A 17357-nucleotide genomic window follows, 5' to 3' on the forward strand; every position below is an offset into this window, starting at 1 on the left:
GAAATTTTTCTTTCCTATACTGCGCACAGTCACATTAGCCTGAGAAGTTTCCGAGGTCTACGAGAGGTGCGTTACACCCCCCCCCCCCCCCCCCAACGCGCGCGCGCGCGCACACACACACACACACACAGACTTTTTCTTTGGTGTTCGTCACTTTCCGATTATGATAACACCGGAACTAAATATGGGGGGTGTACCGGTTTACCGGATTAAACCTTTTATGGGTTAAACGTTCAACCGGAATTCCTCTTCTGATACCAGTGTGATCAAAAACCATAGATACAGAAGCGGGGAAAAAAGAGTAAAGAAGCACCTTCTCCACCACTCCAAAAGTGACAAATTGAAAAAACGATTCTCTTTACGTTTGTAATAAGGCGTCATAGCCAATCAACAGCTTTCGCTTCTCTTTCATCTCTCCTCCCACTCCATATACGGGTATTGACGTAAGCCCATATTCAAAAGGTCCCCATATATACATACAGAATAGTAGGCCCCCGTTCCCAATTGTTTGTGTCCAGCTTGTGCGGGCTCCCCATCCTCGCCCACGCTAGGAGAATGCATCGGTACTGACCCTAGGTGACAGTCTCGCATCTGTTCACGGCTGTTTAATTTCGTCCTTGTCCACCATGACGGCTAAGGCTTTAGAGAAAGTTCCAGTAAATCTCGGGGGGTTTGTGCACCCTCCGGTAGACAGTGTGTACTCGGTGGATGACATCCCCGCCGTGGCCATCTTTCCCAGCAGTGATTTAGGAGCCCACTACGACCAAATGAATGTGATGGCAGGTAAGTTAATTCTACGTTTCCAACACACTTTGCGTGTGTGTGTGTGTATAGTGACTGTTTTGGTTGCATGAACATAAAAAAGATTTGACGTTTGTGTGCGTAAAAGAAACAATGTTTTTTTTTCTATCTTATTTGTTTTTAAATGCTAGTGAATTTTGTTATCAAAGAGCAATCAAAATAAGGAATGCGATGTTTTGTCCTCAGATGGCCTGATGGGTGGAGATATGAGCACAGAGAAGCGATCTTTGGACCTGTCCTCATACTCTAGTTCCTTCACTCAGCCCGTGCCCCACAGAAGCCAGACCTTTACCTATATGGGCAAGTTCTCAATTGACTCGCAGTATCCAGGTAATTGGAACCCCGAAGGAGTCCTCAACATTGTCTCTGGCATTTTCAATGTAGCCCAGCCACCCCCTCCTCCCCCACCCTCTTCTTCGGCATCCTCCTCCCCAGTTTCCTCAGGTTCTCCCCATCATTTCTCCAGCGGAAATTTGAATTGCACCATGGCGACGCAGAGTCAGGCTGAAATGGAGCACCATCACCTGTACTCACCTCCGCCTCCGTACTCCTCTTCCGGTTGCGGGGAAAGTTACCAGGATCCGTCAGCATTTTTGTCCACCTCCACGTGTCCCATCGGGTCCTACCCACAACCCTCTTACTCTTCTCCCAAGCCCCCTGGAAACCCGGATGCGCTATTTCCCATCTTACCCGACTACTCTGGCTTCTTCCAGCCCGCATGTCAACGGGACATGCACACATCAACTATCCAAGATCGGAAACCATTTGGCCCATGTCACCTAGACACATTTCGCGTACCGCCCCCCTTGACTCCTCTAAACACAATCAGAAACTATACGCTCGGAGGTGCAGGTGGCGGTAGCTCTGAGGGAGGGGCACCGAGGCTACCCTCTGCTTACAGTCCGCAAAACCTGCCCCTGAGACCGATCCTTCGGCCAAGAAAGTATCCAAACAGACCCAGCAAGACGCCCATCCACGAGCGGCCGTACCCGTGTCCAGCGGAGGGTTGCGACAGGCGATTTTCGCGCTCCGACGAACTGACAAGACACATCCGCATCCACACCGGGCACAAACCGTTTCAGTGCCGCATCTGCATGCGCAACTTCAGCCGTAGCGACCACCTCACCACTCACATTCGCACACACACGGGAGAGAAGCCGTTCGCGTGCGATTTTTGTGGCCGAAAATTTGCGCGCAGCGATGAGAGGAAACGACACACGAAAATCCACCTGCGGCAGAAAGAAAGGAAATCATCCACCGTTTCCTCAGCCTCCTCCAGCAACTCTGGTGGAACCACGACAACCCCAAGGATTTGTACGTAGTTTTCCCTGGCATGGCTACGCAACGCACTAATCCAACCACGAGAACTAAACATCTCCATGTAGACTCTGAAAATCACATGAGCCGAAAACACTTGATTGGGACGGAACTGTGCAGCCCTGCGCATTTACGCACACCATCCCATTCCTGCACCAAGACTGAAACGTGATTGACGCGTTGAAACAATTTTGATTGTATAAGACGCTATATAAATAAAGATTGATTGATTGAATGCACTTTGCCTGCAAAGTCTACTGAATTTAAAGTAAATATAGCCATTACTTCATGATAAGTTCAATTGTAATATAAATGTGTAAAATATCTGCCATAACATTGTTTCCAAGAAAAATACCCGTTAAGTTATTGAATTGACAATATGTTCATTTTAACCGCTCGATAACTTTTATTTCTATTTTAGTGCCTTGCCGCGTCTATTGGAGACTGTCTGAATGAATCAAGGACTCTTCATATCATGTTCTTCTGTCATTTGAAAAATGTCCTATTTTTGTACACATCTTCCCACATAACAAAAAGTGTAAAATGTGTGAAGAAAGATTCTACAAGCTTGAAACCCCGTTTTTATTGTTGTAGTGTGTACTTAAAGATTCATTCAATGTTTGAGGCGACAAAGTTAGCGTAATCAGTTTGGTTTGCGACTTAAATTATTCAAAGCCCGGGCCATCAAGATGCGCGCATGAATGTCAAATGTTAGTAAATGGCAAAAACTTTTTGTCTATTAAAATAGTCTTGTAAAGTTTTTGATGTTGAAAATTTATTTCTGAAAGTCCCAACTTTGCGTCACTTGGAATATTTGACTCAGTTTCCACCCACATACTTTTTAATTTTTGCTTTAGGCTAAAAACAGCCTCAAAGCATGGCACAGAATATGTGGAAATTAATATAGCTTTAGTAAAGTTTAAGTAATAGTCAATCGATGAACATTACTTTCACACCGTGAACGCACCATCGGTGTGAATTTTAGCGAACTCAACCCATATCACTAAATCATTTCACAATGATTAAGGTAAATCCCAACTAACAAATTAAAATCATTTTTTAAAACCTTTTTGTTGTTTATATATTTTCCAGAAAGTGGCAACTGAGTCACTTGATCTTTTAACTGACATGAAGAGCAATATAGAGATGAGAATTTTAAAGTAAGTGACAGAAAAACCATTAAATACCATTAATGAACAAAATATAGTAAGATGTACAATTTTATCTTATTATCATTATCATAATTTACAATGCAGGACATAAATCCTGATTAGGACAGAGGAGATCAATTTGACTTTAGTCAGATTCCATGCAAAACATATCCTGATTGATAATGTGTAATGTCCTGCTTTTCCAAACTGTTCCTCCAAATAAACCTTGACAAACTTTGAAAAGCACTTCACATGCTTCATCACAACTTAGGCGTCTGGAATAAAACGATTTTAAGATATATATCTATTTGGGATTCCAATGCCATCTAAATGCCAATATGATTATGTTTTATGTTAACATAGTACTGCATATTTACTGCATGGTTTTAAACAACTAAAATCAAGAAAATTGTGTTCCATTATAGTTCTATTTTATTGTTTAATGCACATTTAACAGAATCACTGTCAAACTAACAGATGCCAGATAGTAATGCAATATAATGTGACAGTATATTATCAAGATAAAGGGCACTGAAAGATGATATCAAAAATTAGAAAAAATCTAATATCCAACCCTGTGGAGTAATTAAGGGTTTGGGATTAACATTCAGGAGGTGAAATACCGATGAAAATATAATTAAAAAAAGGCCTGTGTATCAGAAATAAAATGGACTGATTCTTCGTTTAAAACCTGCTGTCTTTTGCTGCACTCACAACCGGAAACTAAACAAGTGCTTTACAATATACTGCCATTATTGTATATTGAATATACATTGTCACGTTAAGTCATTATATGGTTTTGCAAATGATCCTGGAGAGAATATAATGTCATACTATGTTTATCAAGTTGCACCTTTAATCCCTGATTTCACTGCAAAGAATCTGACAAAACACACAAACAATGATTTCAAGCTTAATATTTTAGCAGACTGAATATAATAAACATAATTATATATCAATTATTTGAGTATTTGCACAAAGTTGCAATTGTATTATAACAACATGTATAACTATGACTTTTCTGGCTGCAATAATTGTGGTGACACAGGACATCTAGGGTCATGTGGTGGTAACTGAATATTTATTTCCAGCCATATAACATGATATTTTTAGTAATATTTCAGTGCCATGTTAGTTGTCTCTAACATCCCATGTGAAGAATTGATAGCCTGTTGAAATGACAATGGACAGATATATGAAGTCACATTCAAATATGAATATACTTTAATACCATTGAACTGCATTGAAAGTTTGATAGCACTATAAAATACTGTACACAATTCAGATCATTGACATTAATTGGATTTTTATGGTCTCTTAATGTTCCTGGAACATCTAATAAAATCCTTACCCTATAAATCAGATCATCACTGTGGCAAAATAAATGTGATAAGGGAATTTAGACTTTAATATCAAATACATTTTAAATCTTAATATACCCAGTTATTGATTTGACAGATTATTGTGAAATAAATTATTACCCTCAATATCACTAGTGACAAACTTTCTAGCGCAGATGTAATCAAATGACATTTACAATTCCAGACACTTTAAGACATTTTCAGATTTTGGCTGATTATACATTTTAAGATCACCAAAGATTGGGATATATTAAAGGCTGTAAAAAAAAAACCTGACAAAATTTATAGTAAATATAAGACAGGTAGTGCTTACATGACAATGTTAACTCTTTTGATGCTTGAAGTATTATTTATCATGCCGTTTAATTTGAAATATGACACAACAGCACTCTAATTTCAATCCATAGTTCTTTAATTGCCAGTTATTCCTAATTTAGTGTATTTGAGCAACCAGCAGAGAAAAGCCAGGAAAATATGCTAACTAGTCCACGGGAGACAAACACCATTTACTCACAGCTAAAGGACAATTTAGAGTCTCCAGTCAACCTAATGTGTATTATATTGGTTGTGGGAGGAAACTGGAGTATCCACTGACATTAACAGAATCTTCAAATTCCACATACAAAGCCCTCAAGCCTGGAATCAAATCCATAACTATCTTTTTCCCCCCAATTTACTTCAGTTCAGTTTTTACATTTTTGATAAGTTTTTTTCTCCTTGACTTCATGGAACACAGAAGTGCAACACAGCACTATTAGTTTCCCCTCCTGAGTGTGGCCACAGGAACAAAGTTGTTGTGTGAATATGTTCTATTACTATTGAATAAGCACCTGACTGTTTTCCTTGCTCCAGCATTCTGTTCTCATCATATAGGGTGTTACATTAAAAAAAAGGCAGGTAAGGCAAACTACAAATTTTGGCATGAAGACAATGTTAAAGTGTTATCAGCGATTCAAATGGCACTTCTCCGTTTGCACAATATTGATTTTACCATGTGTGAGGCAGTATCATTAATGTAATGTAGCAATGCAGGAGCAGAAATGTCACTCCTGTGACAATTCAAACATCTGGTTACAAAGAATTACAAAAGCATCCCTCATGTATGTATAAGGTTCTGTAGTTTGTTTTCAAATCAGACAGACACTGCTGGACCTGGGTAGGGTTCTGGACCACACCAGAAGTCCTCTGGCTCAGGAATCTCCAGCATCCATGTCACTTTCTCTTTTTTCTCCTCATCTCCCTGCTGCTCGTCTGTTCTGCCTTCCTCTAGAGTTTGCAGTACTCTGTAATAGTGACAGTCCCGGCCATCGTCCACATTGTACGGAGGGGCCAAGATGTCCAGGAATGCTGCTGGCCCCTCGACTGCATTGATCTGATGGAGGTTCTCTTGTACTGGAGTGAGGAGACATGGCCCACTATTCTCTGTGTATTCAGCACTTGACCGGAACACAGTGCGACGGAGTGATGCGGTTTGAAACGGAGCTAGTGGAGGATCAAAATGTGGAAGGATGGGGCAAGTGGTCAGTTTGTTATCCAACAAGTCATAAGAGCGGACACTCACCTTCCCATACAGAACCTGTACAAGAGACAGGAAAGTCAGAAGATAGCATGAACAGGAGACCAAAATAATTTCACACAAAGGAGAAGCAGAATGGTGTCTACATAAAAAATGGCATGTAATGATTTTCAGAGCTAAACAGTGGAAATGGCAGGGGAACAGCTGAACTCAGTTTTTTCTCTGCAGTGAGTGAGTGAATGGCATGGAAACCATTGGGTAACATAGTATACAATGTATAATACTGTTATGGAGTTGTCTGATTTTGCTGGGTGACAAAATGACCATAGTTGCATTCACTTTATTTGAGCCATTTTACTAGTTGACAATTGTGTATTGGTATTGATCTCAACAAGATGTATTCGTGCTGAACACATTCATGAGACTAGCGCAGTAATACAGCATTGAAAATGAAACGCTACCACTGGTTGCCAATTTATACAGCTATATCCTACTAGCTGTAGGTATTAAATTCAATTCACTGCTGGTGTACTTCATTACTTTAACATTTAGATTTAATCTCCATAATAGTAGTCAGTCATTGCCAAATTTTAGAACACCTGGCATATTTAAGACGTTTCAGTTATTTTTCTTGAATTGGCCATGTACGGAGCTACCAATAGGAATTTCGTGGAACACTAAAAATTATAGACTGCTCCCTCAATCCCATCAAGAAAATTGGCAAATAAACTTTACAGGTCTATTGTAGATTCAGATGAAAGATTTTGGCTCAAGGTGCAAAAGGCAGATAAGAACATTAGTGTTTATGTTCTAAGGAAATATACTGGCAGCACATCAGAGGGATGTGCCGCTCACCCTACAGTAAAGGTGGACATGCTCACTGTTATGAGTGGATAAACAGTAGGACTCAATTCATGCAGTATTTGTTGTGCTCAGAACAACTATCTTCCATATTTAATGAACATGAAATGATATTAAATAAATCATGTTTTGGATGCAGAAAATGTCTATATTGTAAGATCTGTCAGGTGTTAATAATTATGAGCATCACTGTGCTGATTTTGTTTTTCAACATTTTTATAGTACGCTAGGTATGAATAAATAACACATCAATAAAACATCACTTAGCATGAACTTACAAAGACTTTAACCTGGTAGTCTAAACTATATATACGCTGCATGGGCGCAACTATGTAACGGAATCGTGGAACCGATATACCATAGTGGTATGATGAGAAAGTTAACGTGTTACGCACCTTCAACATCCCATTCATGCCAGGGTGATCGTGGAGCGGGATGGAGGCCCCACTCTTCAATAGGAACACACCCATGCTGAACACCTCTGTCTCGCAGATGTGCATGTAGCTAACCGGGGCGCTCTGCAGCCCCGCCGACGCCACAGAGCTCGGTTTGCTGTTTCGTGGAGTGATTTTAAGATCCACCGCTCGGATCGAAGTCACCAGAGATATGAGTTCGGTGTTTTTGTCCACACCACTCCCCCTGTTGGTTGCTGATTTAAAGTCTTTAAAAGCAATATGTGCTTTCTTTGCGATTTTCTGGATGAGAGGAGATTTGTTGTCCCGCGGCATTCTGGTTGTGGAGAAGACCTTGCGGTGTGTCTCTGTCTTTCCTCAGATGCGGATAAAACACTACTTTAATGCTCCGCAGATCCTCCAGCGACATCAGATGTTTACAAAGTGTGCGTTTAAAGAGACAAAATTCGGAATTTAAGAAAAGTCATGGTAGTTTTATGGAATACCAAGCCGAGAGACTGAAAGACTCAGTTTAATTAATTTCTATCACCTCGCCCCTTCCGGAGCCACAGGGCCTGCGCGCCACACGAAGGGATGTATGGAAATGTAGTTTTATATGGAAATGTATCTACACATATTCACATGGCGGTTGACAACGAAGCCTTGTATATGTGGCTGCATTAAAAATAAATACCTTGCCTTAAGTCTTTTTTTAATATCGAGACAAGATGCATTAATAAACACAAACAAAAAACCCGGATAATTATTATTACTTAGTACTACATTTCCCAAAATCCTCTGCAGCGGAACAGGGTTAAAAAGGGGAAAGCCAGATAGGCCATTGAACTTTACGCAGCCAAGAGCACTCAGACACTTTGCAATTTCATTGTTCTTTCACTGTCTGTCTCTCTGTCCGTCTATATCTAATATATGTATGTATTCAATTATTTAGTGTGATTTTGTCCTGCTTTGGGGCACTTTGACCAAACTTGTTAACATTACATGCAAAGAAGAGAATTTAATGGGCAAAACTTAACAAAAAATTTAACCCTGTGACACATTTTTTTAATTAACTTAATATGACCAATGTTTTTTGGGTTTTTTTTTTAATACCTCGACCAAGGACATTTGCCTCTGGCAAGGAGGTTTTATGTCAGCCAGTGTTTGACTGTTAGAGAATTAGCTCAAAAGATTCTGATTCAGTTTCATTTCTTTTCTTTATTTTTTTTAGAGCTGTGAAAATTAATTGTTCATGTGAATGTACAGGACACGTTCTAGGGGCTCATGTTTGTCTGCAGCAGTCAATGATGGCAAGAAGACCATCGTGGACCACAAATCATTCATGCCAAACATGTTCAAGTCAATAATTTGATGAAACTTTAGAATAAGATTTTTTTTTGCTGTGTTAAGTAGTGCTAGAAGGAATGGACCATAGGTCAGGTTAGCCATTCACACAACTGAGTCACTGCAAACAATCTAGGCTGATTGTATGTGTGTGTATGTTCACATTTGAAATGTATGTTTAAATGTAGGTACCACTTTACATATGTGTGCTTGCATTACATTTGTGTGAATTGTATGTTTAAATAAGTACAGTATTAAACAAAATATGCAAAATACCCTTGACAAAGGCCAGGTTTATTATCAGTTTGCCCACACTGATTAAGTGTACATAACTATTTCTACATGGACATTAAACTCTCTTTGATTCAACTTTTACCTCCCATATTTCTCTTCAGTATACAGCTTCTACAGCCTCCAAGATGTTACAAATCCTGCAATGTTCTTCAGCCTGGGAATGCAACTGGTCAAGACAAAACTTACAAACCAACATAGATAACAGCATAATCACAACAGAGACATATTGTTGTTTCGAGACAAGTTAGCATCTAAATAACGCACTTAATATAATTTGAGATTTAAAAGGACCAGTGTACACACCAATTCAAGCCAAAATTAAAACTGTAAAACCTGGAATAAGCTAATGAACTTCAATATATCTATATCTTTTTCCTATATGAAAGATTATACCAGCACTACCATGCTAAACATGCTAAAGCAGAAGATAGCACCCTCTTGCCCCCAAGAAAAAGTTATGAATTTAAAGCATTCTTTTGTATCTAGTTAAATTACATTAAAATTATGAAAATAGTTTTACTTTTTAAATACTTTAATTCTTTTTACATATCTTTTATTGCAATGTTATTTTTTAAATGATAAAATGATCATTTTACTATGCAAATTAATAACAGAGATCCTTTAGATACTATTGTAATGATGAGGTCACATTGTTATTAGTAGTCGTTCGTCTTATTTAACATGTACAATATGTCAAAATATCGATCTGTTTTGCAGCCCAGTTTTCAAGATGTGCTGTTCAAAGTTCTTTTGAGAAAACAAAAAGAAACAGGCAATGTTTGCCATATGACCTGTGACATCTTTCATTTACACACCTGCCTAAAATGTTTGCACAGTAAGGTATAACAAGGGAAATTACAAAAAGAAGCAATTAAAGGCATAGTATTATGGTGGTTGGCAAGATATAATATAGCACAGCCCATTTAAACAACCGTAAATACAATATTCAGCAGCGAGATGTAGTTTACATTTATCTGCATTCATCATAATGATAGGAAATGTATAGGACAGAGGGATTGTTAGATGGATGGATGGATGGATGGATGGATGGATGGGTGGGTGGATAATTGTTTAGTTAAATTAAGTTAAATAAAACAATATTGTTTGAGTTCTGTGCTCATTGAGAACAATGTTGTAAAAGAGTCTGTTTGTCCCTGACATTATTCGTATCTGCTTTTGTTTCACAAACATAAAGCCAACATTCTTCTGACTGTTTAAAATGTGCATTACTTACAGGGCAGAGAAGTCAAGCAAGCTCCATCAGCCAAAGAACTGTGGCTGCTGCAGGAGATTCTGTTGCTTGAAAGACTCAGTTTGTTACATTACAATAGCTGATGATGTTAAAATATTGCTGCATGAATGCAAGTACAAAATACCTATTTATGTATGTTCAAAGACATAGAGTCAACAAGACACGAAAAGATCACTCACTCACTCACTCACTCACTCACTCTCACACACACACACACACACACACATACACACACACACACACACACATTCCTCTCTTGGATAGAATAATTTTGAGACAATGAGACAATGCCAAAGCCTGCTTATGGATCCCTAGCAGAAACAGTGAACGTGGCCTTTGTGTGTACTCAATATGAGGTCTGTTCCCTGGCATCACAGTTGTCATTATTTAGCAATGTGTTCAACACTTATGAATCAGAGAATTCTTTTATTTGTTGCACCACATGGCCTCAGTGAATTGCTGAGAATGTAGCCACCTCTGTTGATCTAGCTAAGAACACAAATATTGTGGACCAATGTTGAAAATCAATGTGTTTAGCAATTAGCTGTATGCATCAATCATTATGTGTTAATCACTCTCAATCACAGAACGCAAGAGCATAACTTTGTGTTGAACATTGAATGGGTTGGGATTTCCACCTGTATAGTATTGCAGGTCTGAGGACATGCCCCACATGAGAAAATTGTTAGATAGGTCCATAAATGGCTTCTTACAGTAACTTGAATTTCAAGGGGAAGACATTGAAAAAAACATGCTCTGCCCTTTAATTTTTTTTTTTTTAATTCTATAACTTATTTTATTATAGCTGTCAACTGTCAACACTGTGTATAGTGGTGATGGTGTGCTGCTGACCTCAACTCGAGATGTTGTGGATCAGTGGAAGGAATACTTCGAGGACCTCCTCAATCCGACCAACACACCTTCCAGTGAGGAAGTATAGGGGATAGGCTCTCATATCTCCGGGGCTGAAGTTGCCAAGGTAGTCAAAAACTCCTCGGTGGCAAGGCCCCGGGGGTGGATGAGATCCGCCCAGAGTTCCTTAAGGCTCTGGATGTTGTAGGGCTGTCGTGGTTGACTCGACTCTGCAACATCGCGTGGACATTGGGGGCAGTGCCGCTGGATTGGCAGACCGGGGTGGTAGTCCCTCTTTTTAAGAAGGGGGACTGGAGGGTGTGTTCCAACTATAGGGAGATCACACTCCTCAGCCTCCCTGGTAAAGTCTATTCAGGGGTACTGGAGAGGAGGGTCCGCCGGATAGTCGAACCTCGGATTCAGGAGGAGCAATGTGGTTTTCGTCCTGGGCGTGGAACAGTGGACCAGCTCTATACCCTCAGCAGGGTCCTCGAGGGTGCATGGGAGTTTGCCCAACCAGTCCACATGTGTTTTGTGGACTTGGAGAAGGCATTCGACCGTGTCCCTCGGGAGGTCCTGTGGGGGGTTCTCCGAGAGTATGGGGTGTCGGGCCCGCTGATATGGGCCGTCCGCTCCCTGTACAATCGTTGTCAGAGTTTGGTCCGCATTGCTGGCAGTATTGTCTGTAGGCTATTGTAAAATATAAAATATGTTGTAAAATATAAAATATATTATCTATGGCGGGCTGTCAGGGCATTCAAGGCCTTCTCTGCTGGCCTAAAAAAAATCTGATTCATATGTTAATTAGATTTTTTCCATGTATACTTATAAAATAATTCCAAATGGTCTGTCTATTTCCATTTCCTTTTATTGTGTTTCCGATGGTTATGCTGCTTCCAGACAAGTATTTTCATATTGTAGCATTTAATCAATCACATTTCCGCTATCCTTTGTTGCCAGGTAGGGTCAAAGTCAAAGAGGCCTTTGCGATCTGTTCTATCTGTTCTGCATTCAGACCTGCTGATTGGATAGTCAGAGAGCATAACTATGCAAGCTAGCAAATTGTTTTTGTTTGTTTTGTTGATGACTGATAGTACGGATAGTATTTTGATAATCCACAATGGCTGAAGGATGAGAAAATATAGATCCGATGGCCGATTTACTACTACCGCCAACTCCATGGCAGGATTCTGGACAACATTTCACAGATTTCAAGACCACGAGAAAATTATGTTTGTCACCCTCCTTGACCCCCAGAGGTTTTGAGAATACAGTGAAAAATTCCCACAAGCAGCCTTTTCCAGTTTGACACAGAGCCACAGAGCAATTTTTGATCTGTCTTCGTTAAAACCAGAGCTGACTGTAGTGTACGCCATGGATGATTTCGCAGGAAAATTTCCCACTGATCACCTTCATCAGAAAAATATCTAAGTGAGAGCATGGGGCAGCTGTACAAATTTGTGTGTTTGGCACTGACCATCCTCATGTCCACTGCGTCTGTCGAGCCAATATTTTCGTTTCTAAAGCGAATTAAAACCTGAAAGAGAGGAGGATGGATTTTGTCTTCAAATAATCCAATTTTTTGGTGAGTGAAATGTTGCTATCATTCCAAATGTATGAGGTTATTATTAATGTTTTTTGCTGGCTGTAGTTGTAGAACAAGACTTGTTCACTCTTGGATTGTTTATTCAGTTGAGGCGTTTATTGTGGCTACAGGAATTTTCTATATGCAACGCAAGGCTCATTTATGTATAATAAAATGTTTTTTTTTATAACAAAATGATTAATGAGGGGTTGAGTGATTCTGACAGAGAACTACTGAAGGCTTAGTTGTGAAATGAACAGTTAACCACTGAGACAATCGAAAGAGTAGCAAACTACATGCGATTATTTGTAGCTACACTTTCTGCTAATCTCTCTTAACCAGATTTGATTAATGCATACCGTATCAGCTTCTTGAGATGCCTGATGGACAGCAAACTGTGAAAGATCTGTGAACGAATTCCCTTAGTCCTCTGAAGGATCTTGTTCCTTTGTGGTCATTGACCAAGGCTGTTTAACCTCAGGTATTTCTCTGTGACTAATGGGGACATTTTGTTGGGGTATGCACAGTTTGCTTTGTATAAATTCTCTGTTTTCCTCCCATTCCTATTTATTTTGCTATTCTTTTCTAAACTTGTGTGATTAATTTTAGCTTTCATCCCCTTTTGACAACACTTTCGATAGATCCTTTACAATCAAGAAGTTGTGCATGCTTTGTGGCAATGGAAGTATTGCCTTGGATGGTGGATTCTCCACAAGCAAGCAGGACAATCACTACAATGCCTGGATTTCACCAGCAGAAGCTGGACCCAGATGCAACACACAAACCACAGAGGAGAACTTTGTCAGTGATCCGATTTTAAAAAACAGTCTCCGTTCATTAAAGAACAGTGTCGAAAAATGCAGAAAATTATCCCACAGGTCAATAATCCTCAGGAAAGAACTAGTTCCAGGACGAGAAGATGTCAGGCAAATGGGAACAGACAGGGAGCAGGCAAAGTCTTGGTCAGGCAGAAGAACAAGCACTTTGCCGGGGCAGGAGCAGGACATCTAGGTTGAGAACATGCAAAACCAGGAAAACAAGCCAAAGAATAACATTGGAGAACATCGGGCATGAGAACACAATCTGGCAAAGCATGAGTGCCAGATGAGAGTGCTGGGGGGGTTAAATAGCTGAGATCCAAACAGGTGTGACACATTAAGATGATGAGCAAAGGGAAGACCCAGGTGTGCACGATTGTGCTTGACTATGAAGAAGCAGACTGTGACAGTTTTCATAAAATATTGTTTGTAAATCCTAGACCCACAATTTAATGCAGTTAACTGGGGATACACGGCATAATGACTGACAATGCCGACAATGACTGTGTTTGTGTGCAGGGTAGGTGTTGCTGGACTGGTATAGTCCAAATTTCCCATCTTCTTGTTTTTGTACACTAAATAAAGCCAGAGACCACTATTAAAATGCACTGGCATAGCTTAACAATGCTCCACTAGCCACCATACTTCTGCTGCCACAATGTGCACACAGACATCTTTGTTAACAGTAAAAGGGCCTATGGGTCAAGAAATCCATATTCTGATAATAACAGCCACAAAGCGACATAAGGGTGTCTCACTGGTAAGTGAGACGCTCATTTGTTCCTGAGATCGTAGGTGCACAGATCTGAGGTGGACAAAACCAAATCTCAGAGGAGCACAGAAAAACATCTCTATATCCTATATCCTATATCCACTGCACAGAAATAGTGCGTCATCCTAGGTCGATGCAATTCATCTTGACACTATAAAAGGGTTGTTGTGGCATTTTGTCCCGGGCCAAATAACCCTGATGATGATGACATTGATGTACCTGCGTGTCGCATTGCGATTTGGTCAAGGCAACAGAGACTGGTCTGTGAAAGGATCCCCCCCCCATTTTTTCAATCAAACAAATCGAAAGTGCAGCATATACGTGAAGTACATCATGCTTGAGAAATCCCATCGATTGTTCATGTATTGCTTTTTATCTACTGTATAGTGGCAGCACACTAATAAGATCAAATGATCAGCCATCTACTCTGCTTCTGCAGAGATGAGATTTAACCCACTAATGCTAGCAATGTGAAAATTCACAAATGCAGAGCTAAGGTGGTCGACTGCACTTGAAAATCTGATGTTAATGAGCTATTTCAGTGTGAAAGCAATATATGTTTTACTGCCAATATAAGAAAATCTGCCATATTGGCGTGTTTTTAAAACTTATCGTCTTATCTTGTCTTGTCTCGTCAGGCAGGTAGGCTGAGGAGACTAAGGAGCCTAAGAAGAATCAATCAATCTTTATTTATATAGCGTCTTATACAATCAAAATTGTTTCAAGGCGCTTTCCAGAATCCCAGGGCCTAACCCCAGACAAGCAACAGTGGCAAGGAAAAATTCCCCTTTAACAGGAAGAAACCTTGAGCAGGACCAGGCTCATGTAGGGGGACCCTCCTGCTGATGGCCGGCTGGGTAAAGAGAGAAGAGAGGAGAGGAGAGGAGAGGAGAGGAGAGGAGAGGAGAGGAGAGGAGAGGAGAGGAGAGGAGAGGAGAGGAGAGGAGAGGAGAAGTTAAAAAAAGGAGTTAAAAACCTCTTTACAAACTGTATTCTAAAAGCGGCGGTCCTGCTGGCCAGGTGGATGAGGCCCTGTCCTCCCTCCTCTCTAGGTAAGTACAACACCCCCTGCTGGACCCAATGCATGTCGTCCCAAAAAAAGGCCAGAACTCTTGTCTGCAGTTGTGCTAGTAGCCCCGAGGGTGGCTCCATGCAACTGAGCCGGTGCCAGAGCACAGAGGCCACCAGGTTATTAAGGACAAGAGTTCTGCCTCTGTACGACATGCGGGGGAGGAGCCATTTCCATTTTTGAATTTTTCCGTCTACCTTTTCCAACGTGTCGAGCCAATTTTTCTTTTCAGTTTCTTCGTCTCCAATAAAAACCCCTACGTACTTTAGGCCGTCCCTCCGCCAGGCAAGATCCTGGGGAAGGACCGGCAGACCATTTGTCCACCTGCCAATGGCCAGGGCCTCACTCTTCTGCCAGTTGACCCTGGCTGCAGACAGGCGGTTGAATAAAACTGTTAAATTAGATAAAACATCTACGTCCCTCTGGCTGCGCACCATTACTATTAGATCATCTGCGTAGGCAGATAAAACAATTTTTCTGTAAAAGGACGGTAAAAACAGGCCATCCACGCTTGCACGGATCCTAGAGAGAAGGGGTTCGAGGGAGAGAGCGTAGAGCATTCCAGAGAGGGCACAGCCCTGCCGGACGCCTCTACGCACTCTGAAGGGAGCACACAGACTGCCATTGAACTTCAGCATACTCGCAATGTCACAGTACAGGACGCGGATCATCGCTATAAAGCCAGGGCTGAACCCGAACCTCTCCATCACCTTCCAGAGGAACTGGTGTTCAACCCGGTCAAAAGCCTTTTCCTGGTCTAGCGAAATGAGACCAGTATCAACGTCCAATGATCTAGAGACTTCCAAAACATCTCGAATTAGGTGGACATTATCTACTATGGACCTGCCGGGCACACAGTAAGTCTGGTCCCGGTGGATGACCTGCTCCATAGCTTCCCTCAGCCTGGAGGCCAAGGTCTTGGACAGAACCCTATAATCCACACACAGTAGAGACACAGGGCACCAGTTCTTGATCTCCTGCAGGTTGCCCTTTTTTGGCAGGAGGGTGACCACCGCTCTCCTGCAGGACAATGGCAGGGAACCCGAGGCCAGGCTTTCATTAAAGACCTCCAGCATGTCGTGGGCCACAATGTCCCAGTAGGCTTTAAAGAACTCTACTGTGAGCCCATCGACACCTGGAGACTTCCTTCCCTTCATGCTGAGCAGGGCGGCGTGGAGCTCATCGAGTTGCAATGGCCTGTCCAGCCGCGAGTTTGCCTCCTCAGAGACCCAAGGAAGGTCTCCGCAGAACTCATGGAACAGGCCGTCATCCCTGCGATACTCACTCTCATACAGGGAGGAAAAGAACTCCACCGCCCGCTGCCTTATCTGGCCCGGCTCCACGAGTTCCTGCCCTGTGCTCGAAAACAGTGAATGGATTATTAGGTTCTGTCCACGCTTTTTCTCCAGCCCAAAGAAGAAACTAGAGGGAGCATCCATCTCAGTGAGGTCTTAAATCCGAGACCTGACCAGTGCACCCTGTACCTGACTGTCCAGCAGGCTGGCCAAGGCCATTTTTTTGGATTGGAGGGTTTCAATACACTCTCGATCTCCTGTGGAGCTGCCAATCACCTCTAGCTCCACTATCTCCATCTCCAGGTCTTTGATCGACCTGCGTGTGTCCTGCGTGGCATTGAGAGTATACTGCTGGCACAGGAGCTGTATCTCTACTTTTCCACGGTCCCACCACTGTCTTAGGCACGTAAAATCGGATTTTCTCTCTCGAAACCCCAACCAGAAGTGCCGTACTTCTCTAAAACTGTTGTCTTGAGCTAAGCTGGAATTAAAATGCCAGTATGCACTCTTGGGCAAGATGTTCTTCATGGCGACTTTGCCTAAAACCAACGAGTGGTCTGTAAAGCCGACTGGCGTGATGCTACAGCTCCTAAAAACACTAAAATGATGTTTAAAACAATAAGTCAAGTCATAAGTCAAGTCTGGCCGAGGAGATCCTACCCTCACTCAAGCGGGAC

The 17357-nt window shown here is 41.4% G+C and overlaps 2 protein-coding genes across 2 annotated transcripts; one reads left to right on the forward strand and one right to left on the reverse strand.

Annotated features, from left to right (window-relative positions):
• The first annotated feature begins 274 nt into the window (after positions 1-274).
• On the forward strand, positions 275-2878 carry egr2b (early growth response 2b). The gene is made up of 2 exons (XM_003977943.3): positions 275-783; positions 988-2878. The coding sequence occupies exons 1-2, from the start codon at positions 627-629 to the stop codon at positions 2121-2123; spliced, it is 1293 nt and encodes a 430-aa protein (XP_003977992.1). The 5' UTR covers positions 275-626; the 3' UTR covers positions 2124-2878.
• Positions 2879-4480: 1602 nt separating this feature from the next.
• On the reverse strand, positions 4481-7735 carry adoa (2-aminoethanethiol (cysteamine) dioxygenase a). The gene is made up of 2 exons (XM_003977938.3): positions 7403-7735; positions 4481-6206 (listed from the first exon to the last, which is right to left on the reverse strand). The coding sequence occupies exons 1-2, from the start codon at positions 7733-7735 to the stop codon at positions 5763-5765; spliced, it is 777 nt and encodes a 258-aa protein (XP_003977987.1). The 3' UTR covers positions 4481-5762.
• Between the last annotated feature and the right edge of the window lie 9622 nt (positions 7736-17357).

Source organism: Takifugu rubripes, chromosome 1 (assembly GCF_901000725.2).
Source record: "Takifugu rubripes chromosome 1, fTakRub1.2, whole genome shotgun sequence".
NCBI lineage: Eukaryota > Metazoa > Chordata > Actinopteri > Tetraodontiformes > Tetraodontidae > Takifugu > Takifugu rubripes.

Excerpts from the sequence above, each read along its gene's own strand:
- egr2b (XM_003977943.3), top strand. The coding sequence starts at position 627 with ATGACGGCTAAGGCTTTAGAGAAAGTTCCAGTAAATCTCGGGGGGTTT. Across the intron at positions 784-987 it reads CCAAATGAATGTGATGGCAG|ATGGCCTGATGGGTGGAGAT; the intron begins GTAAGTTAATTC and ends TTTTGTCCTCAG.
- adoa (XM_003977938.3), bottom strand. The coding sequence starts at position 7,735 with ATGCCGCGGGACAACAAATCTCCTCTCATCCAGAAAATCGCAAAGAAA. Across the intron at positions 6,207-7,402 it reads GCATGAATGGGATGTTGAAG|GTTCTGTATGGGAAGGTGAG; the intron begins GTGCGTAACACG and ends TCTCTTGTACAG.